The 24,424-nt window shown below is 38.1% G+C and overlaps 2 protein-coding genes and 1 long non-coding RNA gene across 9 annotated transcripts; 1 reads left to right on the forward strand and 2 right to left on the reverse strand.

Moving 5' to 3' along the window:
* Positions 1-1,862: 1,862 nt before the first annotated feature.
* Positions 1,863-7,775, reverse strand: LOC111263221 (uncharacterized). 4 transcript variants are annotated; one of them, XR_002682096.2, is made up of 3 exons: positions 7,647-7,775; positions 4,293-4,680; positions 1,863-2,146 (listed from the first exon to the last, which is right to left on the reverse strand). It is a non-coding gene; the product is annotated as an uncharacterized LOC111263221 (long non-coding RNA). The 4 variants fall into 4 exon arrangements; XR_002682097.2 differs by having other exon boundaries at positions 4,284-4,680; XR_002682099.2 differs by having other exon boundaries at positions 4,468-4,680; positions 7,647-7,772.
* A 74-nt stretch (positions 7,776-7,849) lies between these two features.
* Positions 7,850-16,158, forward strand: PICK1 (protein interacting with PRKCA 1). 3 transcript variants are annotated; one of them, XM_022838131.2, is made up of 8 exons: positions 7,994-8,042; positions 8,514-8,665; positions 11,101-11,222; positions 12,577-12,784; positions 13,035-13,224; positions 13,387-13,781; positions 14,168-14,476; positions 15,441-16,158. In XM_022838131.2, exons 3-8 carry the CDS (start codon positions 11,140-11,142, stop codon positions 15,894-15,896), a joined length of 1,641 nt encoding a protein of 546 aa, XP_022693866.1. In that variant the 5' UTR covers positions 7,994-8,042; positions 8,514-8,665; positions 11,101-11,139; the 3' UTR covers positions 15,897-16,158. The 3 variants fall into 3 exon arrangements, with proteins under 3 accessions (XP_022693868.1, XP_022693866.1, XP_022693865.1); XM_022838130.2 differs by lacking the exon at positions 7,994-8,042 and adding an exon at positions 8,104-8,186; XM_022838133.2 differs by lacking the exons at positions 7,994-8,042; positions 11,101-11,222 and adding an exon at positions 7,850-7,940.
* Positions 16,159-19,088: 2,930 nt separating this feature from the next.
* On the reverse strand, positions 19,089-22,057 carry LOC111263215 (uncharacterized). Of its 2 annotated transcripts, none has more exons than XM_086969503.1 (3): positions 20,402-22,057; positions 19,859-19,946; positions 19,089-19,715 (listed from the first exon to the last, which is right to left on the reverse strand). In XM_086969503.1, exons 1-3 carry the CDS (start codon positions 20,567-20,569, stop codon positions 19,585-19,587), a joined length of 387 nt encoding a protein of 128 aa, XP_086825629.1. In that variant the 5' UTR covers positions 20,570-22,057; the 3' UTR covers positions 19,089-19,584. The 2 variants fall into 2 exon arrangements, with proteins under 2 accessions (XP_086825629.1, XP_022693858.1); XM_022838123.2 differs by having other exon boundaries at positions 19,859-20,053.
* Positions 22,058-24,424: the final 2,367 nt, after the last annotated feature.

Raw genomic sequence — 24,424 nt, forward strand, 5'->3', positions numbered from 1 at the left:
AGTAGATACCACAGGAATAATTGTGCTTTGATTGTTCATGCTCTGCGATGTACTCAACACGAGGAAACGACTTATAGCATGTTAGGCACATAAGCAATTATTTCACCACGTTTTCCTATGGTTAACGAGCGCGGTTTTTTCTGACGCACATCATCAATTTGGGCACCTGTATAAATTTTGAGTGTGAGCATTTAGAAACGCATATATCGCTCTTTAAATGCTAGGCCTAGGTAAGTATGAAATCGCAACCTTGAAACAAACAATTGAGCGATTTCAGTTTGGCAATAACTACTAGAGAGTGTGCAGCTATTGAAGTTTACCAAAGCGAAGTCAGATAGAGCTATATAGTAAAGTTAGGCATTGGGAACAGTTTCCATGATAGCTTGTATTTGCTTCCTTGTATTGTACATTGTTATTGCTAATCTTGTGATCTAACGTTGTGATCTAGGTTCAAACCCGGATATAGACAAACTTCGTATCGTAGCGGCGATACTGGACGTAAAACCCGAAACATAAAGACACTAGACAGATATCGGCACAGATTATATTATCGAGATATTCAGATAGTGTCGATAAGCCTAAGTCAAATATCTAAATCGTATAAAACTCGGCGGTCTTTTAACATACACAGCAACCGCAGCGTTAAATCGAGTTACTAAAATTCCACACCTCGTTTGCTTGTGTCACAATAAATCAAGTAGCGCCTTAAAAAAATGCGCAGCTTCAACAAATCTTAAATAAAATGTACGCATTTGTTCATGGTATTGCGTTGGCATGGCAAGGTTGAAACGTTGTAGCGCGAAATACGTTTCAGTTTTGAACTTCAATGAATTTAATGAAGGGGACACAAACTTGCGAAGATAGCAACATCACAACCTACGTACCTACACAACATAACTTTGCAGGCTTTACAGGCCATAGTGCCCACCACTTATTTACAACCACATTGTGCGGATACACGAATCAGCTTCTCTTGAAAAACTGAAAACGTTCGTTATAATCGGATTGCATCGCCCGCACATGGCTTAAGATCACAAAGCGAATAAAATATGGCCGTTTACAATAAAAGCGGTAACCAATTCGAGATAGTCATATTTCAGCTACGTCAAATACTTTTCTCTTCCCATACAATAAGCAACTAATAGGGGAGTTCTATGAAAAATACATTTAAATACAATTTCATCAAAATAAATCGGTATTTGACATTCTCCAACAGTTTTTGCACTCGCAAAACCGATGATTTTTGAAAATATTATGAGCATCGCGTTACTAAAAATATTCTTTAAAATTTCTAGTAATTTACTCGGGCCATCTACCGAGCCCAGAATTCACTTTGTGTATATCTACTTCATAAATATGTAGTGCGTTTCATTAATATTTCAAGTTCAAAAAATCTTTACATATATGTAGGTTAAACATTTCAAATTCAATAAATTACCCTATAGACGAACAAGCAGTTTCCGACACTTTTTTAATTATTTTGTAAAAGCTGTTACAGAGGTACATACCATTAAGTTGACATGCTGTCTCGGTCACGTTGTTGAGTCATATTGTTATACAACTGCTACAAATTTGAATCAATTTTTCCCACACGAATGGCTGTATATACTTTCAGATCATATTGTGTATTTTTAACAACACACACACTACGCTCTGAAAAAGCGGATAGAAACCGTTCTGGAAAAGCAAGCTTAGCGATTTTGATTGTACAATAAAGAAAAGTCCACCATTACCTTTAGGCTCTTTCATGCTGGTTACAACTTTTAAATTGTTTAATTTTGTTCCTTTTCTTAAGCTAGCGAGTTGTAAGCATCCATTGTGAGCGTTGCGTGCTACTTTATTTCACGAAAGAAAACCTTAACTAGAATTGAACTTATTTTTTATACTTTATTTAAAGTTCGTTGGTAGCGAAAATAGCAGTGGACGCATTTCACAAATTGTTGGGCATAACGCTTCAGCATGTGAACAGTAAATCCCAATCGGTACGCGCCCGAAGCAATCAAGAGTCTGGTATTCCTATACGTGCCGTTCAGAGCCATGATAGCAGGCATAAACTTGTGATACGGACGTACGTCTTCGATGCTGTAGATATACTGACGTTCGTCCCCCATTGGACTTAAGCGAGTTTGAACGGTAGCCGTGAGAGCTGTTCAGCAGTTACACAAGTCAGCGTTAAACTTATGTCTTAAGTAGTTTTGGACGTTATTTAAAGCTACTTAAACAGCATAGAGCTGTTTATCGCAGTCGAGCACTACTAATTTAAAACGCGCAAAGTATACACCGATAAGGCGAATATTTTTTGGAAATGTCTAGGCTAAGCGATTTTGCCCAGGTAAAATTTGAGTATTCATTTTAATCGTAATTAATTTTTATACTGCCACGTCTTCAAATACGCAAACAACTTCTTTATCCTCTTTATATATTTTACTATCGGATATCATATATAGCTTTCAGATCTCACCTAACTTTGACTAGAGAAATACAAAGGATACTATCGTATTTTATGAATGAAGAATGATCACCGGAAGAATTATCCTTCTATAAATATCCTCCCAATAATACTTGGTAACGCATATTGCTTAATAAGTTCAATGAAACATCACTCAGTACCATACGTTATCACCGCATCAGTTATGGAGGCCACAAGCCTGCTGTGCGTTCCGCATATAGATACATACATAAGCAGAAAGAACTTTTCGACGCGGGTGCAAAGAAAGGTAGCTGTGGTACGCTGGGAACAACATAGGCTTCTAGCAAAGAAAGGCGCTATCGTTCATCATAGCAACGTTTGGACACGTATCGCAAGTCGAAAATGTCGCGTCTTAATTTTTCGTACTCCAGGCAGGACATTTTTATAGACGCAATATTCATTCGTTGCCCAAAAAAATGGTGCAGGTGCGTTTCATTTAAGCGAAACGATTCTTTTTTGTACAACTTACTAGGCTGTGTGTTCGTTTGCGGTACCTGCAATTGGGTAAAACGGCTAGAGCTGCCGATACCCTTACGTCGTCCTAGCTTGGAGTGAATGACCTAATTTGTCTAAATCTACGATAGAGCATACAGTTCTTGACTTAACGCTTGTGAGCTTTCCACTTTAATTTACCCTGCAACATGGGCTATTTTTGTACGCAGAGATCACTGTCCACGTTGTCTTAAGCCCAACTGAAAGTGGGCTATGAATAAACGTTTCATACACGGTGTGTCTTGTACAGAAGAACTGGTTGATGTCATGTTATTGGAAGTGAGCGTGCACCTTATCGTTGTTGATTCGGTCTCGGAAGGTATCGTTAGCTTTTACGATGCCTACGGACATCCATTTTATCAATCGATATAGCGAAAAGTGAGGCTTTACGCCATCGTCACGAATGCTCGCTTATCAGCCAGTGGCTACAGGTAGTTCTATGGTTCAATACAGTATCGATTAAATAATGAGGTCAAAAACGGTCCTTCATCTCACAACTGATAGAAGACCATATGCAATGCAGTTGAACTCTGAACTGCGATAACATTGCAGATTCAAAGTGTATCGCTTCTTATGTATACTATAAGGTTATTCAGCTCGCTCGCTGTAATACATAAATTGTGGCTTGTTTATCGATCCCTTTATTCAATGCAATTTTTTAATGCTCTAATTCATTATAGCTTCACTATAAATATACGGCTTAGGCAAAAATTTCAATTCTTGGATAAATGATGTGGCAAGATCTTCACCGGTTTTAGTAGTCTATAGTTTGGCTCGTCTGTTGCTATAAGTTGGATATTTTTTTTCTATAGCCTAACCATGATAGGATACAGTTATTTGATTCGGGGATTATTGTACAGGAGAGACTGAATCAGCCTAAAACTTTTCGAGGAAACAAGTGGTTTAGATTATGCTTGTAGCCGATATAAAAATAGCCTGGTTAGCAAACAGTGATAGGTACGGTTCGTCCATGAAGCACCGGCATTTCATGCGCATCTGCAGGATCAAACATGGCGCCGATGTCTATATAGTTATTAATCTGTTTATATAGACGAAACCCTCTGCCTGCTTTTGCCAGATCAGAATATTTATATCTTAATTTGCTGCCATTTCCCAAATAAATAATTCCTGTTTCATGTGTAGTACTACCATTGAACGTTGCCTCTGTCCACTGACTTCTAACTCGTAACAAAATGTGTTGAAATTGAAATTTTCAGGCATCGTAACATACACTAGAGTGCATATAATTATTTTAAAATTTAAAAAAGGCAGAACTATTAACTACATTATTTATACTATGTATTAGGAAAGAATAACTCACACTATTTACCGAATGTCTTTTAAGCGATTTGTGGCTTCATAGTACAAATCACACTTGCTCACGGCATCGACATAATTTCGTATTTGCCACTTAATTAACCAATACAAAGTAAATTTTTCAACTTCGAAATCAAAAGGTGTTCGTAGTATGACAGTCTAAAAAATAAAAAAAATACTACATTTACAAGTTACATCGATCACAAATGAAAGCAAAGGCGGAACCACAGTCGAAATGATGGGATGAGATCCATTATGTAAGACCATTGTGAACGATCTTCAATTATTAAAGGAATCATTTCTATAGTAGACGTGCGAAGCCTCCCGACGCTTCGAACTCGATAGGTGATGGCTTCCGTTGGGCACACTGTTGTTTACAGGATTAGGATTTGAATAGGTTCCTGAAAAACATTACAAACCCAAGCTACGTCATACTAATAATTTAATTCATATCTGATTTGCGGTTATGTTAGCAAAGTTATCTCCAAAGTTAGCAAAACATGAGTTTTAGACCTACGTCAAATAATGAGGTAGTACTTTACTTGCCCTATAATTATTTGAGACAGCATAATGTCATTATTGCATCTTTACTGATTGAAAGCGCTGATTGTAAGGCAGAATAGAAATATTGCAGGACATACCGTACTTCACACTAAGCCTTTTCTCAGTCACGATTGACTGGAAAGATACTATTATTTTTCCTACCCTGACAATACTGTCCGCAGCTAGGTACATCATTGCCATATATGCTCTTTCTGATAATTACGTCATTTCGCGATCAGACTTTCGACTAGCGAGACCAGATGTTTGGGATTATCGTTCAGTTCAAGGTAACCATGACCTTGTCTGTATCCTAAACACGAAAGAAAAGCTATGATAATTGCAATTTTTCTCATTTTGCCATTATTTTGTGTCATTTGTCTATTAGCCCTGGCAAAGGGTAGAACTACCGTTTTAGCCGTTGTGTCTGTCTCAGTTAGAGTGCTGCGTCGCGGGGCAAAAAGTGATTATTGCCCGCCGCGAGCTACATGTCCGCGACGTTGGTCAGCATGTTCCGTCGCAACGTGTAGTTTGTTTACCGTTCGATTTTTCTTCATTTTATACACTTCAGTAAGTTATTCCGTCCAATAATGCAACGATACCACATAGCACGACACTATACAATAATTGAAAATCACTTTTGTTCAGCACCAGCGCGTAATTCTCTCACGTTCGATCATGTGATACAAAGCCATTCTAACTGGCCTAATAATAACTTTACATGTTTTTAAGCGTCATCACCTCACGTGAATCGCGGATACGAGTCCTGAATAATATGGATGGATATATATATATATATAGAAAAATCGCAAAATGTAATTTATTTTAATCTATAGCCGAACTTTGTTTTGCTTTCTTGATAATTAAAGCCAATTCGAAATAAAAGTGATGGACTGGACGTGCCCTTGATTGGACTCATACTACGATTATGATTGTTGCCTGCCATCGGGAAACGTACTTATCAAGTGCTTTACTCTTAATCATCTTGATTTTAACCCATCGAGCAAAATTGTTATTATATTAGAAATCGAACGTCTCTACTCTCTTTATATAATAATACCAACCTGCGCCAACTCTCGTATGGGATCGACTAGATCGGTACGATTCAATGGAAGAACTAGTTTACAACCTTCTAGTTACATTAACTGGGGGCCTATGCAAGATGCAATGGAATGGATCAAGTCAAATTTCCAGCGATCCCATCTGATTTAGCCTAATATATTTACTACTAATAATCATTTTTCGTTTTCATTTTTTTTGTGGATTTTATAAGTTAAAACACTATAAATGCGTTAAGGTATTTTTGACGACCACAGTAGTTCAATTCAAAGTTTGTTACGCTAAGTTTACCTACCTAATAAAAGACTTAAACAACATATATATATATATATATATTATATAAAGTCACAAATTGAGACCTTATCAAACGCGACCGTACTTACGTGCAGAACGAATACTTTCATTCTTCTGCGGCTTAGTTAACTACCAAGGCATCGCCGGAAATGTCTGGCATACCATTCCATATATATACAGACTTTCTTTAGCAAATTGAATGCACGGTTATGTATGCGTGATGTACGTATGCGGCTGATTACGTTGAGATGATTTTTTTTTTTTTCGAAATACTTCGAAATTTGAAATGGATATGATTGATCACAATGTCGTCTTAGACTGTATCGTATGCTCGACGGCTCGCAAACGGATAAAGCTTTTATAAGCTATTTTTTCACTCAAACTCTCTCCTAAACCTGCATGACGAGTTTATAGGTAGGTTTATAATACAGTCAATACGCAACAAGTAGTATCAAGTCGAAATGTGGAACTCAAACATCGCAAAAACTGAGACGGGGGTAAGGCAGATCCTTTGGACCAAGGCGTGTTCAGAGATGCTATAATTTAAGAACTTTCTTGTACTCTATGTAATTAAATGTTTTCCAGTAATAAACGATATTATTATGGTTCTATACAAAATGGTAACGTGCATGTGAAAAGAATTGCCTTTTGTTAGCATGAATATGACCGGAGATTTAAATTGCAGGCACGTTTCTATAGCCAAGTTCCGTTTTGAAGCCCACTTGCAGCTACAAATCTGGTACAAAAAAATGTCTTTTACGTATTTGAAAAGCTTTGGTGTAAGATGTCAACAGAAGATATACTAAAACATCAGCTCACATATGATAGGTGGTTTAAAATCAATGAAGTTTAAATTAGTTATTATTAAATTAGAGGAGCTTGAAAATTGTGTTTTTGATAAACACATAACAATATTAGAAGGCGTATTTTTATAGTTGTTGCTATTTGTAACCAGTTGAAAGTCATAGTATAACTGAGTAAGCTGCTTCGAATGACTGAATTTGCTTACTTAGACGGTTACTATTGTAAAAACGGGCATCGAGAACGGAATTAAATTCGGAGGATGAATGTTAGTAATTGATGTTAAAAGATATACTAAGAAGAAAATAAGATCGAATCAAAAGGGTTAATTTAGCTTTCTGACATTTGGGCCACTAGGCATCATTATGTAAAACGGCCTTATACAGTCTGTCTATGCATTAACAATGCAATTACCATTACTCGTGATTGTCAACTTCTCAATGGTTCCGCAGTTCGTGTTGACGTTACAAATGTGAAAACAATCGCTGTTGATCCCATCCAATCATATTTGAAATGCAGAAGCTACCAATTGAGTTTCCCGAGTTCCGCGGCAAAGAACGTCCCGTAACCCGAAACAACGTCGGCATATTAGAACCGCCATTATCACAGCATAAATTATACAGCCTCGAATTTCAGCCTAATATCGCTTTCGTAGTGAGACAGCTAAACGTACCTGTAACTAACGTTGCAATTTCTCTACAACGAAAAGGAGTCGACAGTGGCCGAACTGCTTACAAATAGCACCTGTGTGGGTTTTCCTAAACAGGCCCGTCCTTTCGTTCCCTTCTCGCCTTCCATGCGGAGCCTGGCGGCTGGAGTGGAGCAAATTCTGCTAGGTTTTTGCTCAGCCTCTCTGTTGCATGCTACTACGACGGATGCTTCATGTTCGTCGGAGGCCGAGAGGAGGAGAGCCTTTTTCTATCATCTGCTGGATCACGCCTTTTGTTCCAAAGCCGTCTATGGATAGGTAGGCTCGCCGATAGCATACGTACATATGTGTACAGTGGGCTATGGAAATAGCTTGTTGTTAATACGTGTTTGCTGTGAACTTCCATCAAGCAGCGTACCAGTAACCAGCATTTTGCTTTTTTGGTCCCATTCTAATTGTGACTCCCTCATATTCGAAGGAAACGGTTGATTGTGTTTTTCGCAAGAGTTAACTCGGATAGAACGTTTTTGGGTTGCGCTATCTGATCAACCTAATTTGTTGCTTGTAGGGACGAATCTGATGATACATTAGAGTCATATGCTACCCTCTAATTAGTGGATACGGAGATCTAATCGTTCATATTATATTACATATGGTATATACGTGGGAGATACTGTCGTGTCGTGAAATATAATTCGATGCCGAAATAATATTTATTATCTCTTTATTCAGTACTTTTAAACTGTACGGATGAGCACAAAGGCATACTCGTTCCTACTCGAATAGCGAACTTGCCTTTGCTACGTAATCTATGCCATAGAAACTAACCATTACCGTTCATTGTAATAATATAATCAGAATCATGATGTTATACTTTGTTTTTTTGCTTAGAATTTGCGGCCGACCTCGTTCGGACAGGCCGTGAAAATAAGTTCCAGCATCGAGCGGGTGGAAATCTTACATTCGGTCTTGACTTATTCTAAATTCTGAAGAACAATGATGCTCGATTACGATGAGAACTGTTTCTACGAGGAGGACAAAATGTAAGTGCCTTCATCTTGCACTTCGTTTTATCACCTCTAGTTTTGTATCCCTCGTAGCTGTATTACCTCGTGTTTGTGTATTTACAAGCCAACTAACTTTTTCTCTAACTTGGAAAATTGCGCCTAAATTCAGAGACGCATTTGTCTGACCTAGTCACCTTCTGGATCCTGTGTGTCTATGTTACTGTCTGTGAGTTACAAGTTTTTTAAGTGAGTTATAACATACATGCGCAAATGCGATATAATTTCATTTAGTCTTGCCGGACCGTTGAATTTCCCTACCCAGAAAAATCAGATGTGCTTGTGCTACCATTCAAGGATTAGTGCTTCTTTGCAAAGTTAGACTAACAAGAATTTTTTCCAGCTGTTGTTTTCCTGAAAAGTTACACGCAGGCCTTCCATGACCTCGAACCGTGAACGAATAATTGCATCTGAAGTGGAGTGCCATTTGAGAATGTGAAAAGTTAGGGAGTCTGTTATAGCCTTGTTTTGTATTTATAGAGTGCATGCACCCAATCTAGTTCACTAACCTTATATATGTATATAAGGTCAGTAAACTGTGGTATGGAAGCGTGCAACTTGTACAAGATGTGTTATGTTTTTATATTATTATATATGACTTCACAAGTATGGAATTCTTTTAACGCGAGAAGGCCAATATATTTCATGCAATATTTACCGCTTCGCCCGGTTCCTTCTATGTAACGCTAAAGGAACTGCTATGGTAAATCGATAATTCTAAGATACTTAATCTTAAGATTTGAATGCTACTGCTATTTTGGCACAGTACCGATTGGTAAGTGGTTATTACCAACAAGTATTAGGAAGAACGCGTGCTTGCTCTCATTATGCTTGCCAGAGTTAGTGGCTTACACATGCTCACAACGCTACAATGGTGGGCCTAAGTTTGCTAATTATCTATAATATATTAATTATCAATTACCATGAAAGTCTCTTCTAGTTACCTATCAGCGGCAAGCAATTAATCTCATATGAAAGAGTAGCGGAAACGCTGCATTTAAGCATCCATTTATGTAGTCACCCCAGCAACGATTGTGTTAGAGCTGGGGGGTCTCACAGCTATGCAAACCTAATGTTTATGTTACCGCTCTCTTTAGATGACTGACCCATCTTTGAGGCGCGTTCATTATATTTATTCGATTCTATTTATTTATTTAACATTTTATTATTATTATTATTATTATTACACGTCGCAAATCTTGCTGATTTTTTCAAGCTAATCTGCTGCAAATAGGCCATCATTACGGCAGTGTTTATGCGGGAAATGGTGGCCTATGGGCCTTCAGCATTAAATCCAGTGGTGTGCGGCCGTATGAAATAGATCTTTTCGTTTCTCTAAATAAGAAATTTGTCAGTATTCGTGATTGTGTTTTAAATATTAGCTTTCACTTAATTCGCTTTTATCTAAAAATACGGCGTTAATTCACTTCGACACAAACCTCCTGCCGATTGCTGGGTTGTCAGGGAGATTAGCTCGACATTATGTTAGCAATGTCATTGCGCATGGGCAAAAAAAAAGGATCATAAAATCAACGAGGGAAGTATATGCAGATGGCTGCAGAATCTCTCGCAGTACGTTTTTGTATTTCTATTTGTATCTTTACTATTTTGAGTATTTGTGACAAACAACTATAATCTAAGAAAGCTTAGTTACGATCAGCAGATTAAGTGCGACGTTTCTGTCGATTGAAGTGTTCTAAGGACGAGCGACCTCATATCTCGCTTCATGTTCATTGGCAACTATTATAGACGCCTTTTAGTTTGTAACATAGTAGCACGAACTAGCAGATGTTTTTTTCGTTGCGTTGAATACACGTAGATTATAATCGAAGAGAAGCCTTACGAATCTTTGGCGCCGCCGTTTCTAGCCTAGACAATGTTTATCGTACTGCCATTTACTCACTTACTTTTGCTGAGAATATTCTGTTTTTGGCGAACGTCAAAGAATGACTTTTGTTTTCAAGTATTTTATATGTTAAGCCACTGTACTGATCACAAGACATCAACCTGCTGATAGATTTTACGGCTATATCTACTAAAAAGTTTACATAAATAGATTGTGTTCTCGACAAAGCCAAGCAGTGTTTTCATACGCCGTTCATATTGCTTTCTACACGCAGTTCTTGAGTTTTTCGACATGTATATGGTACATGTAGGGTTAATAGGGTTGCAACTACGTGTGTTGTCCTGAGTGCCAATGTACTGCTTGGTTTCACATTGTGTGTTTGCCTCATGATGCTTTTCTCGTATCTCCTTTCTCTCGTATGAATTATGTTTGCTTATATTCATATGAATTGTTCTGTTTTTGTATTTATTTTCATCATTGCTGACCTTTGATTTTGTATTATTTGTTTGCTTGTTTCCTGTGTTTGAAATATGCCTGTATATTTGGTATTCTATGATCTCGCGGGCAGCCCTCGTCTTCATAAGGAGTTAAGTTAAGGAGCTGAACGATGATTACGTCAACCTACCGATTCCAGTTGCTGCCGCCCGTCGATAGCGGACCTCAGAGGACGATTATGTTTGAAGACCCAATGTATACACTATTAATAACTGCACTTTCCTTCTCTTTAGACATACGATCTATTAACGTGTTGTTTCGCATGCTAATCTAGACACTAGGCTAGAACTACTGTAGCCTGAAATATGTATTTTCATATAGACTAGTTCGGTATTTAGCTTTGTTTTTTTCTTTTTTAATTTTTTCTCTTAAATATCTAAAAAAATATTGTGTTTTTAGTTTATAAAAAATAATGGGTTTTAGATGAAATTTTGTGGGTAACTTGTGGGTACGCAGCTCTTACGTTAGAGCGGCGGTGCCGGACATGTTTGAGTTTACGAGATTTTAAATTCCATGCGAAATTTACGAAGTCTGCGCCGGAATACTTGGTATTTAATGGCCATTATATTCTATTGCAGGCTGATGTTAGATGCTTTTGTGAAACGCTTCTGCATATTGGTTTTAGTTGTATAAGATAGCTGAATATGAAAACAACGGCTAATGTATTTCACGAGGCCAAGTATTACAAAGTGTTTTTTGGCTCACATGAAAACCCCAAAGGGCGAAGAAATTGTCCAGTGAATCATATAAAAGATTTTGTCTGCGTGCAGAAAAGCCTAGGTCATGAACTAGGGCGCAATCGCGATAACAATAGAAGAGCATAAGAACATATCGGTTAAGCCCAGAAGAGAACTAGTCTTTGACTTTCCATAAAGTCAAAGACTAGTTCTCTTCAAAGACCCATAAATACAAAGCCAGTAGTATGCGTTCAAGTAAGTGAAGGCTGCGGTTCACGTCAGTGGGTCAATTAACGGTCGAAAGAAACCAAATGGGCCTAACTCAAGGCAACATGAAGGCGATAAAATGTTCAATGTTGTTGGAAAGATTTGTTGTTTCGTTGAAAGTGGGAGAATTTATGAAACATCTGTAATAAAGTTGTTTTCAGGCATTTTGCTACCAGAAAAAAAGCTGGGGCCTTCTTGTTCCACTATTCATATGATGTACCGTAATTATTATTGCAACATACTTACATTGGTTTTATCGTAAGGACTTCATATGTGCACGCCTTAGTGGATTATTCGAGTGGATGGTGTTTCCACATCGTCAAAACGTAGTAGGCTTTGTGTTTGCTTGGTTTATAGCGATCAGTTGATTGTGTAGTTGCAATTTTATAGACATGCGATACTGCCCAGCGGGCTTTTTAGTGGGCCTCAGGTTAAATAAGTTAACGTATTGCGTATTATACTAAAACAAGTGTAAAAGCTTAAATTGAAAAAACATGTATAAAGTATTTCTATGTACAGTTAGGACTATTGGCAATTAACTTTACAACGACAGAAAATTAGTATTTCGGTTAGCTCTACTTTGGCTGCTTCTCGTCTTATTACAGGGGGATGACAGTAACGTCAGGATCGGTGACGTTGAAAAAAGATGACAACAATCTCATCGGGATCTCAATTGGAGGCGGAGCTCCTCTTTGCCCCTGTATCTATGTTGTGCAAGTATTTGATAATACGCCTGCTGCCAAGGAAGGCACTTTGCAAAGTGGCGATGAAATCGTTGCTGTATCGGGGAAGAGTACGAAAAGCAAGACGAAGGTAACTATCTATCTTAGATACATCGCTCTACTTGGGCCTTTGCGTTCACACACAGGCCAACCGTCTGGTCTGGACAGACAGAACACTGCTGAATGAATAGGAGCATTGTAATTGATTTGAGAAAATCAACTGACGGCAGCTTCAGTGGTCTAGTTACCTGTCAAGGGAAGCGTACCTGATCAGGCAGCAAAACCGAACACGTTGATTAACAATTCGTTGTTTCACTAACGACAATGAATTTTACCGGTAGGTGGAGGTCGCCAAGATGATCCAGTCGGTAAAGTCAGAGGTCACAATCAACTACAATAAACTGCACGCTGATCCAAAGCAAGGGAAAACGCTTGATATTGTCCTGAAGAAAGTCAAACATCGGATTGTTGATAATATGAATTCATCCACAGCGGATGCTCTCGGCTTAAGCAGGGCGATCCTCTGTAACGGTATTCTACCTTCTGATAATACCGTTTTAGTACGAATACTAGAACGTATGAACGCTATACATTTATTATTTGTTCACGGATTGAATTGTACGCTCAATAGCTACTAATTAAAAATACTACTAGGCATTAAGTAAGCGTTGTATATATTTCGATCATTTGCAGATAGCCTAGTGAAGAAAATGGATGAGCTTTCCCGTAACGAATGTATTTATCGAGGTCTAATGGAACATACACATCGAACGTTAAAAGCGTTTTTTGAACTCTGTCATGTGTACAAGCAGTTCGGCGATGTGTTCGCAGAAATTGGTGTTCGAGAGCCCCAACCGCGTGCGTCAGAAGCATTTACCGAGTTTGGCGAGGCGCATCGCTCCATTGAAAAGCACGGAATAAGGTTGTTGAAAACGGTACGACCAATGCTTTCTGATCTACACACGTATTTGCATAAAGCTGTACCAGACACCAAACTTACGGTGAAAAAGTACGCCGATGCTAAATTCGAGTATTTATCGTACTGCCTTAAAGTTAAAGAGATGGACGATGAGGAGTACGCATATCAGGTAATTGTTACAATATATAGTTTTATGAAACTAAAATATTCTATTAGAGAAAGCAAATTTAATCTTAAATAAAGATTAAATTAAATTTTTAAAACGAACCGACTAATATTAAGTGCTAAAATACTTCTATAAATCAAAAAATACCTAGTTCAACTAACAGCTATCTACAGAGGACGCCTTCCATACACCAACGTTGCCAATATTATTCTCACGACATACGTCCATCGTCTATTCACGCTGGCGTGTGCAGGCCAGCTTACTGAAGTTAGTCTTGTTAAAAATTATTTTTATTTTCATATAGATATATAATGTAACCTTTAAATATATATGAAGAGAAATAAATAAATATAAAAATTATTTTGAAAAAAATCTTCGTCGGATCGCAGGCACTGCAGGAACCGCTTTATCGTGTGGAGACGGGTAATTATGAATACCGGTTAATCTTGCGGTGTCGACAAGAGGCAAGAGTTCAGTTTGCCAAATTGCGAGCTGACGTTCTTGTAAAGTTGGAACTTCTCGACCAAAAACACGTGCAAGATATTGTCTTCCAGCTACAAAGATTAGTGTCTGCATTAGCCCAGTATCACACAGATTGCTGTGACGCTCTGAACGGCACGACGATATTTCCCATAGAGGTTGATCTTAGTAAGAGCACCTTCCACTATCAGGACTCCAGCCAACCCAGTCCCTATCAGGTAAACCCACTTCATTTCCGCAGCTTTTGTTTGTAGTTTATTCTGTAGTTGAAAAGTTACTGACTTCAGCAAGACAAGTTTGTCTAGCTCCCAAACATGGGAAGACCTCTACGTTCAAGCTTCAATTAGCTTTCTAGTTATTGTCAACATGTTCCAAAGATGACGTTAAAGTGAACTTGAATTCATGTCTGAAAATAAGTCAGCAATTAAGAGCGGTCAGATTTTCGAATGCGATATTATAAACCCACGGGAAAACCAAACTAGAAACGAAGAAATACATACTATTCATGCCTCTCTATGACGCACAGTACTCAGACGCACGCTATGTTGTGCACTAATCAAGCGAAGATATCCTTTTCGAAACAAATACACTTTATTTCTTAGCCACGGACGGTACATACTCAGCTCTTCATGTTGTTTCAGATATTATACCCATTTACCTATTAATTTCTTTTCTCTTCTGCACAGTTGAGAAAGTAGATGAATTTATGCGTATCGTGCAAAATTGTCATATGGACCAAAGCTTCCCAAAATGCTCTGCGAGTAATCACATATGACATCTATAATCTATTATTGGAATATATTTGGCTGGTTGCTGTTGGGAACGTAATAGTGAAGCTCATAGCTCAAGTGCAACTGCACTCAGAGAAAACCTTCAGCTCGATATTGAATATCATAGTGAAGCAGCAAAAAAACGAATATAAATCTATATTAGGTGAACAGAAAGTGGTGTGTCTACGCGATGTGGAGTATGCTTGAACTGTGTTATTGTGCAGGTCGCTTGATAACAGATTTCATTGAGAAATCCAAAACGCGTAGGCCAAAAGGAAGTTACAATGTAAATGTTTTTTCAAAAAAATCGGTAAAATCAGAGGCAGTCGCAAGTTTTTTTTCGTCATCCAGCGAAAAGCAGTTGAAGCAAATTAGGGGGAAACCCTACTTATCTCGTTCATTCGTGTTACAGGATGGAGAAGAAGGCAGCGAAAGTGTTGATGAGAAATTAGCCGATGATAACGACGTCGATATACCACGAGACGCTTCATTGTCCATTGAAACCAGTGATGGGCAATCACGGACACCATCATGCAACTCACATAGTGTCCAGTCGTTCAATCCACCTACATCAGGTGACCAGATTATTGATACGCTAGCGTCACTTAATCAGGAGTTCGCCGAGCTCGGACGGGTCGAACTTGGTGCTAATGCCGGCATGAGCTCCACACTCGGAGACCTCACTGCTCTCGGCAGCGAAGTTGGCCTGGATAATCAGCATAAGCTAGACCTTTTCTCGGTCCTCCAGAGTGGAATGTCGATAGCTCCTACACAGACCAATGGTTCTAATATTGCGCACCCCACAACTACAATGGGTCCACACCCGGCCGAGTTGCCAAAACAGCCACTTTTAGATCTATTGGACTAAATGTTAGTGTATGCGAAAGGAATCTGTATAGGGGAGAGTGAATATGGTTAACTAGCGAATTATATAACTTTTTAACTTTGTGACAGTTATAAACTTATCACCAATAACATAAAGTTATGTCATTTTGCGGCGGCACATATTAAAAGAAAATAAATACAAATATTTATTGGACAAGAAAAATAATAAAGGGCTAGAAATGAGAAGAGAAATATATATCGTCACAAAATTATTATTGTTGATAAATAAACATAATTTCGTCAAAGATACTTCGTAATCTCTATAATAATGACGCGAACACAACCATGTTAGTAACGCATTTTTTCAGAAAATAATTTTCATATAACGTGTACCTTGTATATAGACTGAACTGTGGCACCAGCTCCCAATTTTCCTAACGAAATCGTCTCAGATATTAAGAGGTACATCGTTCTTCGTTCAGAACTGCTGCATATTCTATGCTTTATGAATATAATCAATATTAAAGGCTGCGTCCTAACATTGCTTCTTAATAAATAAGCAATGCCAACCCGAACAGATCACTACCATTTGGACCAAAAGGAACTTCCGTGTAATTATTATTTTTTATACGCAATTCTTTTTGTCATTGAATCGTTGGGGCATGTTGTTTTGTAGCATTAGGTCAAAATAGTTATATAATACCATCCTCTATTTTTGTAAATAAGGTAGTTAATTTTTTAGGTGTATTTTAATATATAATCAGTTTTGGATTGGGTCTATTCCCTATAACTGATTGGTTAATACATCGACTTCGGTAATTCATATCCTTAATTTAAAGCTTCAAATTTCGCGACGAACATATCTTCACCCGTTGAAATTAACGAGAATCGTTCGAATGCAAACGTTTCTCTATCTTTCAATGCCTATAACAACGTAAATGTTTACTGAAAAAGTACGTTTTTCAAAAAAAAAAAAGAGTACTTGAGCTTAAAGGCGAAACCAGAGAGCTAACGGAAAAACTGAAAAATGTTTTTTTTTGTATAACTGCTTTGCAAAAAAAAAGAACTATAAAGGGAGTCAAGGAAGTCAACTCTTCCTAATCGTTAACATTAGCGCGTCGTAGAACAACTGTTACCTATAAAGAGGTCTATTACTATTCCAAACAAGTTCTTTGCATACTTGAGTTGATATCCTATTATGATTTACTATTCCTTAATAAAAAAAAAAAAAGAAAAAAAAACTAAGCTGGTCCGTAGAGTAATATAACTAGGCTCGTAACCATAGAGTTCAATGGATAACAGCGACTTCGCAATTCTTTTCAACTGTTTTTGAGTATTCGATCGTGGTGAATCGGACTTCAAGCAGCGTTGATTCACGTGCACTTTTTACGCATCTATTCGAGTTGCCTTCTACCGTAACGTAAACGGCAAGCCTTTAACGTGTTTAAGGCTTTCATTTTTGCAAAATAGTTGTTACCTTCCAGTGTGTGTGTACTATCTTAGGACCCGTTCTAGGGACCCTTTATAATAAGGTGTCATTCGCTAGATGAGGATTGACTAATAGTAGATAAGATAATTTCCATTAGTTGTTGTAATTATGAAATCTTAACTGTACATCGAAAGACACTACATTAAGGCAGTAACAATGTAGTTTGACATATACGTTCGAATTAGAGCCCTGATCTTCATCTTTGTTCATTTTCCAGTTTGTTCAGTTAAACACATAGCCACAAAGTAACTTAATGATAGCAAATGCAAAGTTCACTTCCTTAATACACACTTCATATGTGGTGATGCGCATACGAAGTGTCTGTGCTATTGAAAATTATAGCCTAATTATTCAGAATTACCTTTTGAAAGCTGAACCTGGAATACTTTTGTCTTGATAGACACAATATTATGGCTTTTTGAGAAAATTACCTTCTTTATGAGAGATATGATGTTCATTTTTAACTTAACGGGATAATTCTTCCTTTTAAATGTACTACACGCTTAGCGAGAGGTTCAATACAGTTAGCCGTAGTCTATAGCTAAAACTTCGACAGGGGACAGTATTAGATGTCGGCCTAATTTGATAACGCTTCGTTGTTTCATTTGGCCTGGAGCTGTTCCGGCCGATTATTTCAGACAGTCGAAGGTAGGAATTATAAGTCCAAGTAAAGCAACCACAGGATAAAGGACACGTTTCGTTTCGTTTGTTTTAGTGGCTAATTTTTTAGACCATCGACCTAAGTTTATTTTTCCTACCTGATCTATAACAGACTTCATCGATCAAGTGGAAATTTATCTACTTTCGTCATTGAGTTCATTCATCAATAGCAGCTCCAGTCTCAAAAAACCTATACCATATCTAGAACTCCGCATCCATTCTGGGATTTGACATAAGCTGACAAAACTCCGCCAGTTCGAAGTGAGCCAGTAACAATTATAAGCTGTGTTGCTATGGTCATATCGAAGCGTGGTTTTCTTTGACGTCAGAGTGCAACGGCAGAAGTCGAATCGATGGGTAACGATTGCATCCCGCCCATAGATATACTATTTTTAAATCTACTGTTTAATGACTAAATTCGGTATGTAACAAGGTCGAGACAAAGATTTCGAAAAAAACATGGCTCAATTTCTTTGATTGCTTGAGACAATGTTAATATTATTAAAATAAGGCGCTGAATGGCGACTAAATATCGCGCTAAGTACGTATAGCTGTTTCTGCGTATCATACGCAGTGGCCACCCCACGTAACGTTTGATCAAACCAAGAAAAGACGGTGTGCGATCGATAATGGTTGCGCTGAGAAATTTATTTGGGAAAGAAAAAAACTACCTCACATTTACAATATACATTTCAAGCGCGTTAGAGATTCAGGTGGTGAGAATAGTTTTCTTTCTCTGGCTATTAGGCTGATGATTCCTTCTATCGCTCGATTTCACGGCCAACTTGGATATGTTTATTTTTTTCGACTGCTTAAGGATATTACCACTGAAGTTTCATCAACGTTCCAGGTATGATATCTACAATCCTCGGACATAAATTTTTGTCAGCCATTGCAGATTCGCTTAGTTAGGTACCTGAGACGACGATTTTACAGGTGTTTCCAATACGCGACTCGCGAAACATTCAATTTGCCATCAGCCTCCCGTTCATACCCATGCTCATAATGTGTTAATTCATATTATTTCCATAGACAAGTGCCTCTCACTTTTCGTGAGATAAAACTCAAGCGGTTCTGAAAGCAGGCTTTTATTTTCCGCAGACCGATCTTCTTTGCATAGCTAATCATATCGCGTCGATATGCTACGATACGGTAGTTATGTTCTAATCCTGTAAAGGCAGGGGTTCTGAGCAGTTCGCTTCCCTTTAGCCTTCTAGAGTAGAAACCCCGATACCCGGAAGCACTTTCATTGGGACTGAGTAAGACCGAGAATTTTTTTCAGAGATCATTTGTGAGATTTTTATTTATAGAATAATTGACTTTTTCGCTGCTGTACAATTGTATACTAGTCTAAATATACTGAATTAAGCAAAAAAAATCGTTCCACGGTACAAATCGACACCACTTTCCACGACTTTGTGATGTTTAATCGTCACCTGAAAAATCAATCTAGTCGTAATAAGTCGATATGAGGTACTATGAAAACTGTCGTGAAAAAGACCGGAACGACTCGGATCTAGTCCATTGCAGGTTATTATTTAATGAAATTATTAGTTAAAAATGTAATTCTAATATCTTTGAGTTAAGATAGACCAATGAAAGGAAATGGGCAAACGCCTCGGGCGTCAGCAACAGGAGAGCCCAGCTGAGAAGGAGCAGCTCCCAGGTGGCGTTGACAGCATCGTAAACTATTGCGCATGTGTAGTACACAACCTAGAAGGGAGAGGCAGCCAAATTAACGTGAAAGTCATTCTACAATTCAATGTACAAACACAGAGCTGTTCGATACTTAACTGGTAGTTGATTAAACATAGCATTTCATTTGATTCAATTAATAGCCTGTTTAAAATATTCACCTTGGCAAAAATGACCGCAAACCAACATTCGTGATAGAGGAGGTCCAACTTGAATCCTGGAAGGCCTACGATTGCCAAACAGTGAGTGCTAAAACAAAACAATGCACCGAATGCAAGACATGTGGTTTGATAGTGATGTAATGGCGAGACTTCCGCCCATTGATAAAACGATACTTCGTCCACGATCTGTCTTGTCTGAATTGGACGTCAAAAGAATATAGATGCATACAAATATACATCCAATTAGAACACTGTATATTTTTCAATTTTCCAAAATTATAACGCTTTTCTACATAAGAGAGTTAATTTGATTCGTAATAGGAATGCTTTGAGAATATGCCAGGCTAATGATAACATATATCGACTACATGATAATACTTGAGTGTAAAACAAAGAAGAAACCAGAAACACGTACCTCTCCAGGCTGTATATAGTTATCGATGGACTACTACAATCTACATAGATATTGCTGTAGCTATATAAAGAGTTAACTGTTACTTAGATGAATGGTTCTGTAAAGGATGAAGCTCTTGAAGTTCATACAGTCACTTGGAAGACTTTGTAGAGCATCACGAGGTGTAGACAGGTGTGAAAGAGCTTACATGCGCGAAAGTTCGGATCTCCCGATATCAATAACCCAATGAACCGTTGCACTGCAGGTGCTAGCATTCGCTTCTGCAGATCACCACATACAAAATCGTATATTAACATCGTTATTTAGAAAAAAAGATTATTTTTATATCAATGTTGCTATTTGTTTTTATTGAATAATGACTAGTTATTTGTGGCAAAGGAGATGAAAGGGTAACTGCAGCTGCTTCAGCAGTAACCGTCACCGATACGTCGCAGGAGAACTGGTACGGGCCTACTCATTCTCGATTCACTTCCGTATTTCCCAAGCATTTGAGTTGAAGAGTAATAGAATTGGCATATTGCAGAGCCTAAAAATAAAAACATAGTCCGAATAAACAAGATCGGAAGGCTACTTGAGCACAGGGGGTTACTCGCTTATATACAAAAAAAAAAAATGTGTACATTGTTTAATGGGTTACAGCTTTCTAATGGTTCGTGACTGTGTTTATATGCACGAGTAACCACTGTGCTTAAATGGCATTGCGATATTTTTTATTCAAGCTGGATTAGAATGTACCTATTAAACTTATATGTATTATACAATATACTGATCAATAATTAATAGTCTGAGACGCCTACTAAATGGTCTGCGAACTATATGCTGTATGATGTTTTAGCCGTGAACTAAATACGATATACTAAAAGGCGCTATGAAACTATCAAGATCTACTAGTGCCAGACAAGTCATTATGAATGATAAACCATCGATGACCTTTAGCATAAAACCCATATACCGTCACCATTTAGTTCTTGCAAGCTATTTGCTGATTGGCGTGCTACGCTATGGACCCTTCTGACTTCCCAACGGCCCTACCAATATTCGGCTCATTACTTTTCGCATCGGCTTTGCAACGTCCAACGGACGCGGACAAATTCGACGGACAAATCCATTTCAGTTTCGTCGGTAGGTGCGAGCCCCACTTCGCGATAAGCGGTAGCGCAGAAGTCAATGCACTGGCCACTCACGATCACTTTTCTCTTCTTGGAATCATCCGGTACCCTGAAGCTCGTAACCACTTTCGATGTGACCGTTGGAAAAAATGCGTAAACCGTGTATCATTTCGTGGTCTCCTGAGTGTTTATTATCAAACATATTGCTTTATGTATTGGTGTTCATGTTTACTTTTTGCCTGCCTCATTGTACAGCGCGCCTTCGAACATGGACCAGGGTTTTTGCAACATGCGAAAATTATACAGCCGCGTGAGAGGAATATAGGACGCGAGTAAGTTTTCTCCCTCTCAACGAAAAAATATGAGACATGGGAAAAACTTCGAAAAGCAGAACTTGTGCAGACAATACGGGCCCGCTAAATATGGCTCACCTTGAGCGGAAACGAACTCGCTATGCAAATGCCCACTGCAGAGAGCACGCCATTGTATGGTCTAAAATATATAAATAATTCTACGGTATCGCAATCGAATTGCGAGAAAATTTCTCGCGGTGTTTGGACAGATCGAAGAAACACGTTTTAACTTGACGTACCTCTTGACAGGACGTGCTGTGTCACATTTTCGTGTATAAAAACTCGTAATAAACGCACGGAAAGCCGTGGTTTTGTCTGGTTCAAATGATATGCTTGTGGTAATCGTTTTTACTCGCATCAAAAAATACCGGTGTTGGGAACGGTTTAACGTTTATTGACAAGTTCATCTGGACAGAGTTACACACCAACTGTGTTTATGGCTTTAAAAAAATCGGTTGTACAAGTAGTGGTAGGTCCTTATCGCCCGCTAAATGTTTCGATCAATCATTGTTTGTAAATTCAATCAAATTCGTCATGTCTAATTTAATATTAATTATTATTTACAGCGATCGAAGTATAGAATCGCACTTCTTTCAAAGAAATCTCCATGATAACTCGAGTTTCAGCAATCTACGTTAAAGCACCCAGCTTCAGATAAAATAGCGTAGATAAACTTGTCGCTACGCTGTTGAAGATTCGTCCGCTCTTACTAATAGGAACTACTTACTAAACTTGGCATGCCTCTCGAGCATCCCACATGTTTACCATGAGTATAAATTTATACTTATGTATTTATTTATAATAAAAAAATCCGGGTTATTCTTGTTAGACCGGCAATGCTGTCCATACACCGAGCTAAGTGAAGGACGATAATCGGATAGCTTCCAAGTTTTGCTTACGCCGCCTGGCCTTACCTCAGATTTTCAATAACTTTTTACTCGAAGTGCTGTGAAGACCTATTGAAAAATAGTGAGTTTGTAATAAATGTAAAATTGTTTGAGCGATTCGCCTCAATTTAGTGTACTGAAATAATTAGCATGCAATTGTGACGCACGCTGTCGGCAAAGGCCGTTGTGTCCATTAGCCTAGACCTACTGAAAGAACGTAATGAATGTCTACTTCAGCAAGCTCGTATAAACGTTAACGAAGCAACGGCTCACCTTATGTGTCATCGCGGGCGTTTAGTATACTTTTGAAAGAGAGAAAAACACGCCATGATTTAGGTAAGTAGAATGGCTTGTTAAGTTTATATATCAGAAGGCTATACTGGTCTTTATAAATGTTTGCTTTGTCTTAGTATTTAAGCAGATCATTTCTAACTAAACAGTCCATGATATTTTTTCTAGATAGCTGAACTTTTTTTGCTATAAAAGTATTGTGAAAAACTTGCCTAATAAATGTTGCTTTTCCGTTAGAATAATATAAAGCACAACTGACACAGACCCATATCTGTGCAATCTCCTATCAGAATGTTTTTCTGCGGTATACAGGTGTCCTGGTAGAATAAATTTATGGAGGGTTTATAGTTTTCGTTTTATGATATCTGTAGTCGATATAGCTGATGCTTGTGTCGACAGTTGATTTTATTCGCGCCCAAAACCGTGCATACATCCTATTCAATAGATCCAAAAGGTTTTTTAGTAACGACAGTAAGTAATGCGATGTTGATGTGTCAAAGGTCCAACTGTCAAAACAAAGCTGGAAGCATCCGAAATGTACAATGAACTGAAAGAAGCTGGTACTTGAGAAACGTTGGGAAATAACGACGGCGTTCCGCCCAACATAAAATATCTTGCTCGCTGAAAATTACTATAGAACAGCCTGGTTTGTCGCATAATATCAAAAATAAGCTACGAGATATGCATGCGCATCCTAAACCAAGGTTTCAAGTTTAACGTTCCGTACTGTGTCAGGCGAAGTGTGTGTACGTTCACTTGAACTTCATCTATTTCACATGTCTCTAAATTTGGCTAAAAAACACGTTGCCATTGTATATATTGTTATCACGGGCACATGCGCACCCCAAAACAGCAGTATTAAGCCCGGCACTTCATCGCCTAATATGGCTATTGTGTGGCTACTAAATAGTAGCAAGCCATATCACACTTGTACCAGATATAGAATAATGATCGCCAAATTAACTTAATTTTTTTCCTACATGGTAAATGTGCTAGACTAGAGCAAGTTGGTCTGTACATATCTGTCGTTTAGAATTCGAAACAGAAAGAAATCTGTTACGTTTCTATGGGACAATGTCACTAAAAAAAGATTTTTCTGCATCGCAGGCAGATTATTTAGGTATATTAGGGACTGCTCAGCCCTGTTTAAGCTGAAAGAAATTAGGCTGATACCTATCATATAAATTACTTTCGAGACTTGCCGATGGTGCGAATAACGATAGCAGGGTCGACGGCTTATTGTACGGAGCACTCGTCGTCATAGAATCTTTTCAACGAGGGTTTATCATTTGCGCCTTACTTACTTGTTACATCTGCCGGGGAATGTGCAGACTTACCTTACATTGGAATGTTTAAATGCTGTAATGAGCTCTTCGAGTGAATATTGGTGAACATTTGATGTAGTCGTCTGTAACCCTATTGATAGCCTTCGCGAATTTAGAAACCTTCTTGCTCACTAAATAGGGATTTCATCGCTTACCGTTGGTAATGAATGCTGCACCGAAGTGCTA

This window comes from Varroa jacobsoni, unplaced genomic scaffold (genome assembly GCF_002532875.2).
Source record: "Varroa jacobsoni isolate VJ856 unplaced genomic scaffold, vjacob_1.0 scaffold_746, whole genome shotgun sequence".
In the NCBI taxonomy this organism is placed as follows: Eukaryota; Metazoa; Arthropoda; class Arachnida; order Mesostigmata; family Varroidae; genus Varroa; species Varroa jacobsoni.